At 36.4% G+C, this 16,256-nt stretch overlaps 1 protein-coding gene across 5 annotated transcripts; it reads right to left on the bottom strand.

Moving 5' to 3' along the window:
• Positions 1-1,598: 1,598 nt before the first annotated feature.
• Positions 1,599-15,554, bottom strand: LOC127435933 (protein mono-ADP-ribosyltransferase PARP6-like). 5 transcript variants are annotated; one of them, XM_051689756.1, is made up of 23 exons: positions 15,463-15,554; positions 14,711-14,896; positions 13,841-13,918; positions 12,723-12,817; positions 12,402-12,462; positions 12,196-12,286; positions 11,952-12,018; positions 11,686-11,835; positions 11,382-11,520; positions 11,031-11,165; positions 7,853-7,948; positions 7,649-7,741; positions 7,300-7,425; positions 7,129-7,194; positions 6,962-7,029; positions 6,529-6,577; positions 6,323-6,435; positions 4,737-4,809; positions 4,551-4,620; positions 3,522-3,601; positions 3,210-3,273; positions 2,577-2,661; positions 1,599-2,485 (listed from the first exon to the last, which is right to left on the bottom strand). In XM_051689756.1, the coding sequence occupies exons 2-23, from the start codon at positions 14,720-14,722 to the stop codon at positions 2,389-2,391; spliced, it is 1,908 nt and encodes a 635-aa protein (XP_051545716.1). In that variant the 5' UTR covers positions 14,723-14,896; positions 15,463-15,554; the 3' UTR covers positions 1,599-2,388. The 5 variants fall into 5 exon arrangements, with proteins under 5 accessions (XP_051545716.1, XP_051545715.1, XP_051545717.1 ...); XM_051689755.1 differs by having other exon boundaries at positions 15,352-15,523; XM_051689757.1 differs by having other exon boundaries at positions 11,031-11,162; positions 15,352-15,523.
• Positions 15,555-16,256: the final 702 nt, after the last annotated feature.

The raw sequence follows: 16,256 nt of genomic DNA, 5'->3' as shown, positions 1-16,256 counted from the left end.
GTATTTGAACAACACGTTAGAGTAAATGAAGTGGTGTGCACATTATCACACAAGGCAATTCTGTTAATTCTGAAGGTCAAAACAACATAGAAAAAGAGGCAATTTTGTCTAAGTGAATAATTATGACAAATTACGGCAGATATAAAGGGATAGTTCACCCAAAAATGAAAATTCTAAAAGCTACATTTTGTAAAAGAACATTTCAGCTCTGTTGGTCCATACAATGCACGAATGGTGGCCAGAACTTTGAAGGTCCAAAAAGCATGTAAAGGCAGCATAAAAGTAATCCATTCGACTCCAGTGGTTTAATCCATATCTTCAGAAGTGATATGATAGATCAATATTTAAGTCCATTTTCTTCTCCCTGCCCAGTAGGTGGTGATATGCACGAAGAATGCAAATCGCCAAAAACAAAAGAAGAATGTGAAAGTGAAAGTTGAGATTGATAGTAAAAAATTGCTTAAATATTGATCTGTTTTTCACCACACCTATCATATCGTTTCTAAAGATATGGATTTAACCACTGGAGTCTTATGGATTACTTTTATGATGACTTTATGTGCATTTTGGAGCTTGATTTCAAGCTTCAAAATTTTGGTACCCATTCACTTGCATTGTGAGGAACTACAGAGTTGAAATATTCTTCCATAAATCTTTGTTTGTGTTAAGCAGAAGAAAAAAAGTCATACACATCTGGGATGTAAATGATGAGAGCATTTCATTTTTGGGTGAACTATTCCTTTAACCTCTTTATCAAAATATTTAATTCAAATAAATTTTATTTAATATCACTGAATCAACTATATTCAGTAACAATTTTTTGAAGGGTTAGGTACTTTAGATCAAGTACAAAGTAGAACCGTACTGTAACAATTGCAGGTTACCACATTTCACAATTTATGGTGAAGGCAAAACGAAATTGTGACCCATCATGGCACATTAGTAAATATATGTATTTATAAAAATTATATATAATATAATGTTAATGTTCACTAAGTAAATTCACATGTAATGCAACAACCACCCACATATTTGTTGGTTTATCATTTATGTAATTAATTTTTTTTTATTTCTATGTAATGCTAAACAGGGAAAGAATACAATATGAAGCACAACCTGACAAGGGAGTCAGAAGAAAATATTGTGATCTGACAGAGGAGGTGGGGGTTCAGGGCAGATGTGGGTCTCATGTGGATGCAGTGCACTGAATTATCAAGTGTTTCTGCTTCAGAGGAGAACAGACCCACAAGCTAAACTGAAACATTTAAATGTCCTTAGGGACATGATAACATACTACGTTAATTTTCTTTAGTGGTTGTGACAGATAACAGTGAAATAACACATACACAAGGGCCATAACCACCATAGACATTGAGATGTGTGCACCACCCCCACCCCCAAATAAATTCAAATCAATCAGTGTGGGGTTTTCAATGACAGATTCTTATAATTTGGCCTTTGGTCCCCACTAGTCTTGAATATTGGATTTCACCCTTGACATGCACACACACAGACCAATGGCATGCACATTAATACACTATAACATAGTCACTCCCTTTCTCCTTTTACAATAAAAACACATTAGTCACATGCTGTAAATTTATTGAAAAAAAGTGCTGATTTACAAATGTGGGCTACATTAAACTGCAATGTTACCTTAAAAGACAGCAAGTCTAAGTTTTACATCTGCTTCAGATATACATTACATAGATGAGAGTTAAAGACAGAATCATAAATGTCTTCGTGTTCATGTATCACCTATAACATAATTTCTGTGTCATTTATTGGCAGTCTTCTCAGCTTTAAACTCTCTTAGAGTGCACAAGAGCACTATGTCCTCTTGTTAACTTTTCATGTTATAAGGTTTCAATCCATTACAGGTGACTGACATCACAACATTCTCATGAAAATAAAAAGCATAATAATCTGATGTGTGTGGACAGGCTGCATTACACTAGAGTATAAAGACAACAGGCAGGGATTGATAATGCTTAATGTTGAATTGTCCATAACTGCAGATGTAAACACCTATTTTTTTCCTGATGCTTAGCTTGGGAAATAGAGCCCCCCAATGGGCAAAACAGTAATGAAACATTTCTCCAATTACAGCGTCTGTAAAATGAGCGCTAATTCGATAACAGCACTTTCCATGACATAGAAAACGTAAAGCTGCAAACATAACATAAATAGTGACTTAATGAGAAATAAGTTAATAAAATGTTTATCAAAAAAAGTTACACAAGTTTTTTTCTCACTTCTTTCCATGTAGACAAACATGACAGGAGGCTAACATAATCAAAAAACACTTTGTTAGAGGTAATTCCTTCACTTTATCCAGTTTATATGCTTCTTTCTTTTTCAAAGTATCACAGTAGTGAAGCAGGTTAGTCAGGTTGATTGCCCCCCAATTGCCCGCAATATCTCTTTCTGTATCCGGGCGTCCTGTGTGTTGATATTAGCATCTCCTACCTGACCGTCTTCATACCTGTGTGAGACAAAATATATAACAGGGTACAATTACACATTGTGGATATTTGTAGTGGGATAAGTAATACTAAAGCATCTTAAATACTCACACGAAAAAGAACCGTGTGCAGACGTGATCAGAAATCGGGCAAACCCAAATATTACCATGTTTCTGGAGATCTTTGGATGTTATTACTGTTGAAAGAAATAGAAAAACAGAATTAATATGGAACTTTAATAGTACAAGGAATAGTTCACCCAGTAAATTCTGTCATTATTTATTCGACTCAATGTCAAGCTCCAAAAAGCACCTTTAAAGTATGCATTCAATGTCTTCTGAACCCATATGATAACTTTATGTGAAAAACAGATGGAAGTTTTTTGTTATTTGCTGAAAATACCCTCCGCTGTAGCTCTCAAATCTCATTTACTCTTGCATACATTCAAAATAGGTTTGTTTGTATGCTTATGTGGAAGTCTTTTATGGTACTTTATATGTTTTTAGGTCATTTTTGGAACTCGACAGCCCATCCCCATTCACTTTCATTTAACTGAAAAGAGCAGCCATGACATTCTGCAAAATTACTTTTCACACAGGTTTACAATGACATGAGGGTGAGTAAATTATGACAGAATGTTTATTTTTGGGTGAACTACTTCTTTAATTTAGTAGTCAAACAAGTAAATAAAAAGTAACTGCTACATTAATTTGGATGTCAGTATCAGGTATTATTAATTCGTACCCTCACACAGAGCAACACAGTTCAGATTCCGACTCTGAAGAAATCTTGATTGTGTGGGCCGACACTGCAAATAAAATAAAATAAAAATAAGCATTCAGCAGAGGTGAATTAAAAATTATTAAAAAAAAGGTGAGCTCGGAAATTGTATATAGCTGTCAAACTGTTAGTGTAACTGTAGTCACAAATGCCTGCAAATATCTATAACAGCCCCAATATACCTCTGACTTGATTTCACCTATAATCTTTACAACCAAGGTTTGACTTACCTGCTCAAAGTAACTACATGGAATGCATGTCAGATAGAGTTAATACCTGTAAGACAGTGTTGACCCGGTTGTAGTGTTGTACTAATTCCTCTTTAGTAGGCATATGGTGCTGTCCCTTTCCCATTCCTGCACACAAACACTGTCAGTCAGCATAGAGACCACCAATATACCAATGCCACAGATACAGCTCTAATAGAACATAAAACACTACACATCATAATATCATAATAATAGCAACAACAAGCACTACAGTAAAACATTAGAAATGCTTAATTTCAAAGTCCCTTCTTCAAGACTCGTTTTGTAGTCCCTTACAAAAAGTACTGTGGGGGTACCATAAGTGCAGTAATGCTATCAGATGTTCATACCATGGTACTTTGATCCATACTGTACCATTCATTGTACTAATCAATTCTTTTAACATAGTATTTATATTGGTATTCTAAGATAATGTCACAAAAAATATGATATGTGCTCAAAAAACATGACATTACCATAGCACCATGTCCACAAACAACTTTGATCTATACCATCCATAAATGGCTACCATATTAATTTACATGGAATTTATAGGCATTCCAATGTAATGTTCCCCTAAAAAACATGGTATTTCCACTGTACATGCTCAAAAAAATATTAATACTATGGTACTTTGATACATAGTATACTATGATACTGAATTATTGCCATATTCATATAACAGGCTATTTACATGCTATTCCAACTTAACATCCAAAAAAGGACATGGCATTACCATGACATGTGTTCCAAAACATGGTACAAACATGGTAACATGTACACAAAACACATGATAATACCATAGTACTTTGATATCTACCATGATACTGAATGAATACCATATTCATATACCAGGCTTTTTACATTGTATTTCCCAAAAAAAAAAAAATGTATGTAAAAAAAAAAATCCCTGGTTTTGCCATAGTACATGCACAAAAAGCATTGTATTATTATGGTATCATGACCAGTAAAAAAAAACGTATGTAATACCATGGTACAGATTTTTTTTTTAATAAGGTTTTGTACATTGTAGATTGTAGAACCCAAACATTCCTACCTGAGTACCCAAATGAGATGCTGGAAATGGGGCTGAGGTAGATACCCTTCCCATAGGCCGCCCCATGAAGCTTATTTCAAAGAGAACAGAAATAAACCTTGGCTTAGATACAATATACTAAACAAGAAAACTGTATATGTGAATAACACATTATAAATTCACCATTTAGAATAATTGCAGAGGTACCTGCAATTTTGTGTAGGAGGCATTGACAAGTCCATTTCGTAGAATAGAGTGCCAGTTTTCTATATGAGAACCACTGAGAAAGATAGACCTTGATTAGCCATACAGTTATTAGAAGATTGACCTCGTCATGACTACAGTGATATAAGACATAAGATAAACATATGGAAATGCTCACAGCCCTTCTGGAAAGGCCAGTTTACAATTTCCATGCTAGTCAAGGCTGGTTTATGCTGTTTTATGGTGCTGGTCTAGCTGTTGAATGCGCTAGTCATGCTGTTCAGCAGCAAAACTGGTGAACATGGTCAAACAGCATCTTCTCTATGGTGTCTGTTGATTGACTAAGGAAGTCCTGCTAGTTAAGATCCCATGAAATAGATTGACGAACACAGTGTTAAGCATTTCCTACTGAAACAGGAAGTTTGGGCTGGACATATAGAAGGGCTGGTCCCTGTTGTTTTTTTTAAATAGACAAAAGACCTTATTCACGGTAGCGCCATCTTTGATTTTTAATGGGAATGAAAACGAGGCTGTGTGGGATAGACTTACCATCTCTTCAATGGCGCACACGGCATAAATCCGTAAATAGCTCCTAGATCCCATCTAATTTTCCACAATTCATGTCAGGAGATTTTTATTTGATTTTTTGATTTTTTTGTCGACTGAATATTCTTGAAAAGACGTTTTTGTTTCAATGTTTTGTCCACGGAACGATCCAAAACACTTTAAACTGCAGTACAACCAATTGAAGAGACTGTACATCAATTCCTCACAGCCTCATTGTCATTCCCGTCAAAAATGGCGCTGCTGTGAATAAGGTCTATAGGCTTTAGTTATGTGTCATTGTAGAGAGCATTTGATTGGACAAAATCAGTGTAGTCATTACTGTTTTATTTTTGGTCTGTTTTTCCAGAAGAGAATGACTGTGAATTTGAAATGTATATATCTGCTAAAAGCTAATTTTGTTAGCTCAATCGACAGCATTTGTGGTATAATGTAGATTAAAAAAATAATAATAATAAAAAATAATAATAATTATTATAATTTCGACACATCCCTTTTTTTCTTAAAAAAGCAAAAGTGATGCAAGGTTACAGTGAGGCACTTATAATGGAAGTGAATGGGAACAATTTTTGGAGGGTTTAAAGGCAGAAATGTGAAGCTTATAATCTTATAAAAGCACTTACATGAATTCTTCTGTTATTTGAGCTGTAATTTGGTTTTAGGGGTTTGGCAAGTTTGGGGGGCGGCTTCTGATTTAGTGCCCCCCCCCCCCCACAGCTGGTGGCACCCTAGGTGACCCCCAATTTCGCCTATGCCTAGAAACGCCCCTGCGTCTTGTGGCTATGCTTTTGAAACAGTGAGTTTTGTAATGTTTATGGATTGGCCCCATTGAATTCCATTGTATTTGCCTCTCTGTAACCCATATTTGTTGCTTTTTTTTAAGTAAAGGAGGGACAAGTCGAAATTTATGTTTGTGGTATTTAACATTATGCCACAAAAGCTATCGACTGAGCTTGTCTTGAACCTAGAATATTCCTTTAAATACGATGACAAGCTAAAACAACATGATGAGTGGAAAAACTCACTGAAAAGCAAAAGTGCTGCCATGGAGTTTCCTAGCGGTGCGGAATCGGGCCTCTTTAGCGGGAGGACTGCTGAGTAGCAGGAACTGATGGGAGGTGTGCATGAACTTGAGTTGCTGTTAGTACAGAAAGAATAAGTGAAACAAAGAAAAAAATAGACATTAAGCGCACGTGTTTATTTCACAGATAATGAGATCATACTCCCTTACCCTGCTCGAGGGGAGTTTGACAATGTGAGACCTGTTGCTGGATATAATCCTGTGAAGAAAATAAAGATTTCAAAAGCAAAGATAAAGGGTCAATATTTTGACAGGAAAATGAAGAAAATATGGGGATGAAAGCAATCATAATCTGCTTAAAAGGGCCATACATATCATTTTGTAGCATTTGTTTTGCAAATTAAATGATCTTGCACATAAATAGTTGTAATTTTGTTTTAACATGATGTATACGATTTAGATTTTTAGAATTCTCTCACCCAGAATTATTCAGGTTATTTTTGCTACTGTACAATGAAGACATCTATATGTAAATAATATCCTTAGAATATGTGTACATAGTACATCGAACCCTTTTTATTTTTAAAAGAGCAAAGAATGTTCAATTTTACATAATAATAATAGTCCAATGTGTCTCACTTACCATTGCAGCAGAGGATGTGCAAGTGGGTCCATTTTATCCATCTGTTTCTTTATTTCGACATAAGGGCCCTATAAAATGTCAATGATGATGTTACTCGTTTCTTTTACCAGGACTACAATAAAATACAATTATTGTATGTAATTGCTGCTATTCTCCGAATTGCTCACTTGTGAAATTTCCCGAATTGATGTGATGCTGTCCAAAGCTCTCTGTAGCCGCTCATAACTTCTTTTCTAAAACAGAAAAAGAATGGAAAAACATGACAATCAGAGGTTAGAAAGATGAAACATGATCAAACAAGATAGAAACATTAAAATGATCTCATTCAATTAATTTACCTTTGGGTTGAAGGCCAAAGTCTTGGGGTCATGAGGGTCAACAACCGAAGGGTAAGGGTCAAAGATAATGCTTTTACGAGCAGATTCAAGAGCAGCACGACACATTGCCACCAGCAGGTCCACTAACTGTACAAAAACCATCTATCTTAGTCACCTCCAATTGGATGAGACTTAGGTGCTTGTGTGTATACATACTTAGCTATAGCCAAAATTGTCCCCAAAAGAGAGCTAAATCTGGCAAAACCTTTTGTGGACATCCTCATTTGAACAAACGATTCATATACAAAATTAATTGTTTATTATTCTAAAAATGTAACGATTTCTTTAAGGGTTAGGGTAGTGGTGCTACCTCAGCTCCTGTGGCAACATCCTCCGCAGCTCCTGACATCACACCCAGAGTGTTGAAGGAGAACACACACAGCTCTCTCGTACAAACAGCTGGCTGAAAACACACACACACACACACACACACACACACAGAATAGAAGCTGTGATAATGATTATATGAACATAATAGTATAAATTAAAGGAGTTCTCCAAGTTTTTGCTGTACCTTGAGCATGGAGCCGTTTTGAAAGACATGCTGTTCATCACAGACCACACAATAATCATTCAGAGTGGGGATTCTCTGTTCTGAGTACTTCATAACCTGGAGGACAAAGAAGAAAGAAGGAAGGAGATTAAGAAAAAAAATCCAAAGCTAGATTTGCAATTGAACGAAAAACAGATGCTTGCATAATTTAATTTAAGAGCGCAACAGCACTAAGTGCAGAAGTATGCCAAAAGTCATAAGCGCAAAGTCAATGGGCATGAAGTTTTGGTATTTTCGTGCAAGTATGCACTAAGTCTAGGTGCATGGGTTTGGCAAAACTGTGCATGCAAAGCGCTAATGGGCTGGGTCAAGTGCAGTTTAATTCAGAGGTTCTTCTCCAGTTATTTCAGCGTTTGCGTCCTATTATATAGTCCATTCCCTCAAGCACCAGCGATATAAACAAAGACAGCACATTCATAAGAAGTTGGTAGTGTAAATGGACTATACACTGTAAAAACTTTTAGTGTGTGTTTACAGTAAATTCCTGGCTACTAGTCGCATGAATTTCACAATATATTTTACAGTAGTATTTCTACAATTTATTACAAATAAAACACAACAGTATACTGTGACTTCACAGTGAACAGAACCAATAAATTACTGTAATGTCACAGTGCTATATTGTAGAACAGGGTTTCTCAACCACTGGGTCAGGACCCAAAAGTGGGTTGCGGATCATTGTCTACTGGGTTGCCAGATCTTTTCTGTCATGAGTACAAATGACCATTTAGAAGGATAGAACTGTACATTTGCAATGTTTGGGGCAACAGTGACCTCTATTGTCAAATCGTGTTAATACAGTTAAAGTCAGAAGTTTACATACCCCTGAGCCAAATACATTTTAACTCAGTTTTTCTGACATTTAATCATAGAAAACATTCTCTGTCTTTAGTTAGGATCACTACTTTGTTTTAAGAATGTGAAATGTCAGAATAATAGTAGAGAGAATTATTTATTTCAGCTTTTATTTATTTCATCACATTCCCAGTGGGTCAGAAGTTTACACACACTTTGTTAGTATTTGGTAGCATTGCCTTCAAATTGTTTAACTTGGGTCAAACATTTTGGGGAGCCTTCCACAACTTCTCACAATAAGTTGCTGGAATTTTGGCCCATTCCTCCAGACAGAACTGGTGTAACTGAGTCAAGTTTGTAGGCCTCCTTGCTTGTACACGCTTTTTCAGTTCTGCCCACAAATGTTCTATTGGATTGATGTCAGTGCTTTGAGATGGCCACTTCAATACCTTGACTTTGTTGCTCTTAAGCCATTTTGCCACATCTTTGGAGGTATGCTTGGGGTCAATGACCATTTGGAAGACCCATTTGCGACCGAGCTTTAACTTCCTGGCTGATGTCTTGAGATGTTGCTTCAGTATATCCACATAATTTTTCTTCCTCATGATGTCATCTATTTTGTGAAGTACACCAGTCCTTCCTGCAGCAAAGCACCCCCACATGATGCTTCCACCCCCATGCTTCACAGTTGGGTTGGTGTTCTTTGGCTTGCAAGCCTCACCCTTTTTCCTCCAAACATAACAATGGTCATTATGGTCAAACAGTTCAATTTTTGTTTTATTAGACATTGGGACATTTCTCCAAGAAGTACGATCATGGTCCCCATGTGCACTTGCAAACTGTAGTCTGGCTTTTTTCTTGAATTTTTGGAGCAGTGGCTTCTTCCTTGCTGATTAGCCTTTCAGGTTATGTTGATATAGGACTTGTTTTACTGTGGATATAGATACTTGTCTACTTGTTTCCTCCAGCATCTTCACAAGGTCCTTTGCTGTTGTTCTAGGATTGATTTGCACTTTTTCGCACCAAACTACGTTCATCTCTAGGAGACAGAATGCGTCTCCTTCCTGAGTGGTATGATGGCTGCATGGTCCCATGGTATTTATACTTGCGTACTATTGTTTGTACAGATGAACGTGGTACCTTCAGCTGTTTGGAAATTGCTCCCAAGGATGAACCAGACTTGTGGAGGTCCACAGTTTTTTTTTTGGCTGATTTCTTTTTGATTTTCCCAAGATGTCAAGCAAAGAGGCACTGAGTTTGAAGGTAGGCCTTAAAATACATCCACAGGTACACCTCCAATTCAGTACACCTCCTATCAGAAGCTAATTGGCTAACTGTCAGCCAGGACACGGCACAGGTATCAAATACCTGCAGGGCACGTCGATGAGGTTCACATACACACAAAAGACAGTACACACACAAGTTAGCAAGGTTTTTCCCTTCTTAAAGAATGAACAAGGCTAGATAAAATCATATATGTCCATTGATAATGATTTGGGTCGAATTTAATGGAAAATATTCGAGTTGCGCTCTGTGGAGCAGCCTCCGGAGTTGTAGGTGGGTGCTGCGACAGACAGCAAGTGGCTGTTCATAGAAACAGTATGTGCGCACATGCGCAGTCTGTCAATCAAGAATGCGCGCTCTCAATCTCACCTGAGAGTCACTCCTCAGTGTGAATCTGTCATACCCATTTGAATAGCTTAACAGAGATATTTGCTTGTCATGAAAACAGTCATAACAGGAAAAAAGTTTATCCTGCAATAACGGCGTTGAGTCGCCTTCACGCAAATGCTAATTAGCGATATGCGTTACTTCACCGCAAAACACTAAAGAGGGTGAACAAATCTTAATGACTTCTCACTGGAGCAGTTTTGGAGTTAATAGTAGATATATCTCTCTTGTTTTGGAATGTAGTATCTCAGGTGAGTGTAATGTTGAACACATTAATGGAGTTGTAAGATGACAATGTCTTTGACAATGACAACAGAACGGATCATATCTGTTTTTTTATTGCTGTGAATGTGGGAGAAAGAGGCTCTTTGAAAAATTAAAACCAAACCATGAGAAAATTTAACAGTTACATTCCTAATTTAGGCTTTTATATAGGCTTATATGATATTATATTATATTATAAAATTAAGAATTCTTAATATAAAAAATGTTCACTATAAAAAAAAAAATATATATATATATATATATATATATATATATATATATATATATATATATATATTTATCTCACGAAAATTGGACAGGATGTTGTGCACAGTCCTAGCGCTTAGTGATGCGCTTTGCAACCTCATGAAAATAGAGCCCTAAGAAAATTATTACAACTGAGGTTTACCTGTACGAGGAAGCCGTACTCCAGGGTTGGGGTGCTCTTGCAGTGGATGAGAGCTTGTGAGGAGAAGAACAGCTGGATGAGCTGCCTGGTGGTGATGTGCACGGTGGATTTTGAGCCCGGGACAGAAACACTCTGCTAAAACAGCACTGCATCAGTCACTCAGCTCTAAGGCAATGCCAGTAAGTCATGTTTAGACCTGTATGGGCTTGTAGAGGCCTTTCTCATAAGTAAATGGTAAAAAACAAACAAACATTAACCTCAGTCAAGGTTAACTGATATTTGACTGTTTTAATATGATGCAAACTTATTATAATGACATCTGTGAATTTAGACCAGTATGTCTAAACACACCTGTCCGATCGGGCTGGAGGTGTGCAGCTCTCCTTTGGTGCAGGACACGGAGCGACTCATCAAACGGGTCACTCTCAGTTCCTGGCCAGTTGACCTTCCCCTCACCCCAGGGCCCTGGATCAGAGGAACACTGGAGCACCTGGGAAACAGAGGAATCTACATCCATACTTCATGTCTTCATCAATATTTCATATAAAGATGGTCCTGTGCCAAATGTAAAGAATTAATTTAATACATATCCTGACAAACCAAGTTTTTTGCAAACCAAAAGGAACATTCACTCTGTAGAGTTTTTGGACCTTACTTGGTTATTGGTGAGAAGATGCTGAGTCCAGCTCGAAACTTCTTGATGGTTCCTCCAGCTTTGAACCAACTGTGTCTCTTCCTCTGTTGTGTATTCAAGAACTCGTTACTGAGATGCTTCCATTGATTTGATATAAACGTGCAGATAATTCTGAGGAAAAAGTCAATGTTAGCTGGTGAAACGATTATTGCCGTTATAGATATATTGGCATATCTCAAAGACATTATTCCCAAGAAAACAGAACAGAATAGAATAGAATAGCTCACCTTTTAAGCTGTACACCAAGACTGAAGCCATCTTTACAAGTTGGTTGGAATACCTCTACTGTAGGTTCTGAAAGGGGTTAAGATGCATATTTATCAAATTTGTGGGTGTTATGTTATGCAGAGCTGCATCACATCCATAAAATAACACTTCATTGACAATTAAATTAGTGCCTTACATTCATGCATACACATCCAACCTCCCACATTCTTAATTTATGCCATTAAATAATTATTTATTGCTCACCTGGTCCATCCAAATACTGGGACAGTGAGAAACGAAGGCGTAAAATGATTGGCTCTGTTCTGTTGACCTTCCATGCTGAGGCCACTTCCTCCTACAGAATGAAAACATACATAACATCAAAAGCTTTATGGTAATAAAATACAGATTACATATGAATATTTCTTCCAGAAAATAATTTAGGTAAAAATGATTTTGTCGTAACTCACATCCAGGAAACTGATGTTAATGTGTAGGTCGACATCCACATCATCAATGGTCTCATACTCCCTGAAATACAGAAAGCAGCTAAAAACCAGTTTACACTGATAAAATATTATGTGACAGACTTACAATTGAGGTAATTAATATGTAGTAATATTGTAATAAATCAATAATTACATGAACAATGACCACAAACACAGTAAAAATGACAAGACCCTCATATGTAAGCTTAGTTTATTTCTTTTCATTGTTTTTATATCATGTAATGATGATTTTAGGGGCTTCATGGGTCGAAAATGTGAATTTTGAGTGGGTTAATGGAGTACCTTACAGAAACAGCATTTTCAGAATAGATGTCTTTCACTGCGCCAACATCTATGTCCAGCTGAGGGTGTCGACTCAGGTCAGTGGCATAATGACTCTGCAGAAAACATCAAAAATAGCTTTAGCATAAACTATAATCAGGCTGCACCATTGTCTGAATCTATATAGTAGCTCAACCAAGCAAAGGGACATCCTAAATTATTTACTCATTTGTTATTCATTAAATAAGGACAAATAGCCTCTGTTTGGGTGTGAGATCTGAAGTAGTTACAGGTAATCTAAAAAAAAAAAAAAAAAAAAAAAAAAAAACTAGCCATCTGCCTCTCCTCGTTATAGGGACTGCCACCCTTAAACCTACACTAATCCACTGAAAACCCCACAAGGCCCTTTGGTGACCCCACTGCCTTACACATTAAGTAACTATTATCCTATTATAGAAACTACCACATGTAGATGTGGAATTTAATCATGAATCTTAAATTAATGAAGTTGGCTTCAAAGTTTGGGGTGTTTAAAGTAAATAATTTGATGTAAAATGACTATTGATTATCGAACAACCTCTTCATTTACAGTTCTACTGAGCTATTTAAACAATAGAAAACTATGGCACATTATCAGGTGTTCTGAAAAAGTAATTGGCTGCAATCGTCCATCCTTTGCTGAACTCTGTATTCAGATCTGATATTCAGAACAACACCACACTTGCTCATAAGATAATGCTTAAATCTGCTCTCCTGTGTACTATACTCTCTACCTTATTTTTAACTTCATACTGTATTGTAAATACATTGCTACTTTTATGGATACTTGGGTATAGATACTTGCATTAAGTACATTTAAATACCTCTGTAAGAATATGTGACATATAAATTGAAGCAAATGTATAAAGTGTACATTGTAGGTTATAGATAAATGTGTTTATACTTTATAATGTAGTGTAATGTGTATATTGTATTGCATTATGTGTTTGGAACGTGTACACATCTCATTGTATTTATTGTAACTGTGTTTATTGTTGCACGTTGAGCAGATATCCAATGTGACCAAAGTAAATTTTGGTACTTCGCATATACTGGCGAATAAAAGAGATTCTAATTTTGAAAATATTTTTAATGGTAACCTGGATGCTGTAGAAGATCTCCTCACTATCGCTGTCCCCATTTGAGTCCTCATCAGTCCAGAATTGGTCACCGATGCTCTGAACCACAAATAATCATTTGTCAATCACACTTGCAATTTTCTCTGTGATCCACTAATTCATTACACCCATCCCCCATTCATTAGACACTGAGTAGTCCTTATCAGTCAGTCTCTAATCTACTCAGCAAGGTGACTGTGTCAGTAGGACAGCCCACATGTATATCTCAAAACATCAACTTGGAATACGCTACACTGTCCATTAATACACCTTATTTGCTTGCGTTGCATTGCAAAGCAACAAACAGTGGGTCAATCAAACGTTAAAGGGACAGTTTACTCAAAAATAAACATTCTGTCATCATTTACTCATCCGTCTTTTTCCAAGCATGTATGACTTTCTTTTCTCCATGGAACATGGAAGTTTAGCAGAATGTCTGTGCTGCTCTTTTCAATACAGTGAAAGTGGATGGTGACCAGGGGGTGTCAAGCTCCAAAAAGGACAAAAAAGGATGTAAGCATCTTAAAAGTAGTCCATACAATGCTACATTCCAAGTCTTTTGAAACCAACTATAGTTTTGAAAGAGGAACGGAGAAAAATGTAAGTTGTCATTCACAGAAAATCTGGTTTGACAGCCACAGTCACCATTCGCTTTCACTCTATAGAAGAGCAGCTTGGACATTCTGCTATAAATAAATCCTTTTGTGTTCCATGGAAGGAAGAAAGTCATACAGGTTTCAAAAACATGAGAGTGAGTAAATGATGAGAGAAATTTCATTTTTGTGTGAACTGTTCCTTTAACAGCACCAATTTCATGAACAGGTTATGGTTAGTAATGTATGACTGCCATACCATGCTGTTCATAGATACTGTTCTCTTGCTCTAGAATTCCCACTGCCACATTCATCCATTCCAGCTTGGTGTGGTTTGGGAAAAATAGCCAGATTTGTTATGAAAGTCAAGACAGGTTGAACAAAGCTGTCAGAAAAGTTGCGCTCATTTTCTGGGGTCCATTAGAAAAGTCATCTCCATTGCAACCTGTGACAACATAATGCAAGAGCGCCAATTCATTAACTGTCCACTTAAGAGTTCATTTGTGTACCCATACATTGATTCAGCACGTGTGCCGCACGTTGATGGTTTTCTTTCAAAAACACTTTAGGTTTAATAATTGCATGTGTGTTTGTGTTTGCATGTGCATGGTGCATTAAAATTTTTGATTGTGTTAAAAATAGAATAATAATAAAATTGAATCTTAAAATTTTGACACTATAGGTGACCACTGTTCTCTGTTTTTAACAGATATCATGTCTATTGTTATTTATACTGTACACCTGTTGGATGTTCTGATGCATGTTCTCTTTAAAAAAAAATATGAAAAAATACATAAATGAAACTTAATCTGATCACTCTAAATTATACAGTAGAAAACTAGCTATATAATAGGTAGATCTGCTTTAGTTTTGCACAATAAGAGAAAATTCTAGTCTTACCTCCTGAAGACAAGGCAGATGCTTTAAATGAGGTCTGTGATACCCTACACCAACAAGCTTACATATAAACCGAGTCAGCAGACAAAAAGAGTCATAATTAGAAATGAGTACCCTTATTGTCCACCCATCACTGTTTCTTGTCTGGCTTTGAACGTGGATCTCACGGGTTGCTTTTCTCGCTCTCTCCACTGTCTGCTTTCTCCCTGACAACACACAACAGCTCGGGCATGCTCAGTGTGTATCGTCCGGGTCCTGAGACCGGCAGCTGACAGCTAGTGTGCTCGTAGCAGGAGGGGAGGAGGGGTTGAGGAGAGAAGGCATGCCTGGTAAACAGTGTTGGGCAAGCTACTCAAAAATTTAGCTAGATAAGCTACCAACTAATCAACAGAAAAATTAGTTAAGCTAAGCTAAAAGATACACTTCAGAAAAAGTAGCAAGTTACACTACAAACTACATGGCAAAAGTAGCTTGCTACATTTAAGCTACTTCATTTTTTTCAACCGCAGATGCACAGAGCATACTGTCATAGACAAAGCACCTAAAAGACATATTCACATGACGTTTGTCAAAGCCATGGTACAGTATATTACAGTTTAGTGCAATGCAAGTATACAGTAGGTGCAATACGTATGTGCACGTAAAAAAACAAACATGTAAATTCATATTTAGACATGCTACCTATACAAACCCATGTGTTCAACATGTAAAATCACAATTTTTACATTTTATTTTTCATATTTATACTACTACCTCTACAAACACGTTCAATATGAAAAATCACTATTTTTACATTTTATATATATATATATATATATATATATATATATATATATATATATATATATATATATATATATATATACTACCTCTACAAATCCATATCCATTTAAACGTAATTTAATTTG

Source organism: Myxocyprinus asiaticus, chromosome 46, assembly GCF_019703515.2.
Source record: "Myxocyprinus asiaticus isolate MX2 ecotype Aquarium Trade chromosome 46, UBuf_Myxa_2, whole genome shotgun sequence".
In the NCBI taxonomy this organism is placed as follows: domain Eukaryota; kingdom Metazoa; phylum Chordata; class Actinopteri; order Cypriniformes; family Catostomidae; genus Myxocyprinus; species Myxocyprinus asiaticus.
This window is presented reverse-complemented; position numbering and strand designations above follow the sequence as displayed.

Bases quoted from the DNA above. Each gene is read 5' to 3' on its own strand.
- LOC127435933 (XM_051689756.1), bottom strand. The intron at 11,521-11,685 runs GTAAGGTCCAAA...TCTGTTTCCCAG, and splicing joins ATCTTCTCACCAATAACCAA to GTGCTCCAGTGTTCCTCTGA. The intron at 7,426-7,648 runs GTAGCACCACTA...GTTTTTGTACAG, and splicing joins ATGTTGCCACAGGAGCTGAG to TTAGTGGACCTGCTGGTGGC.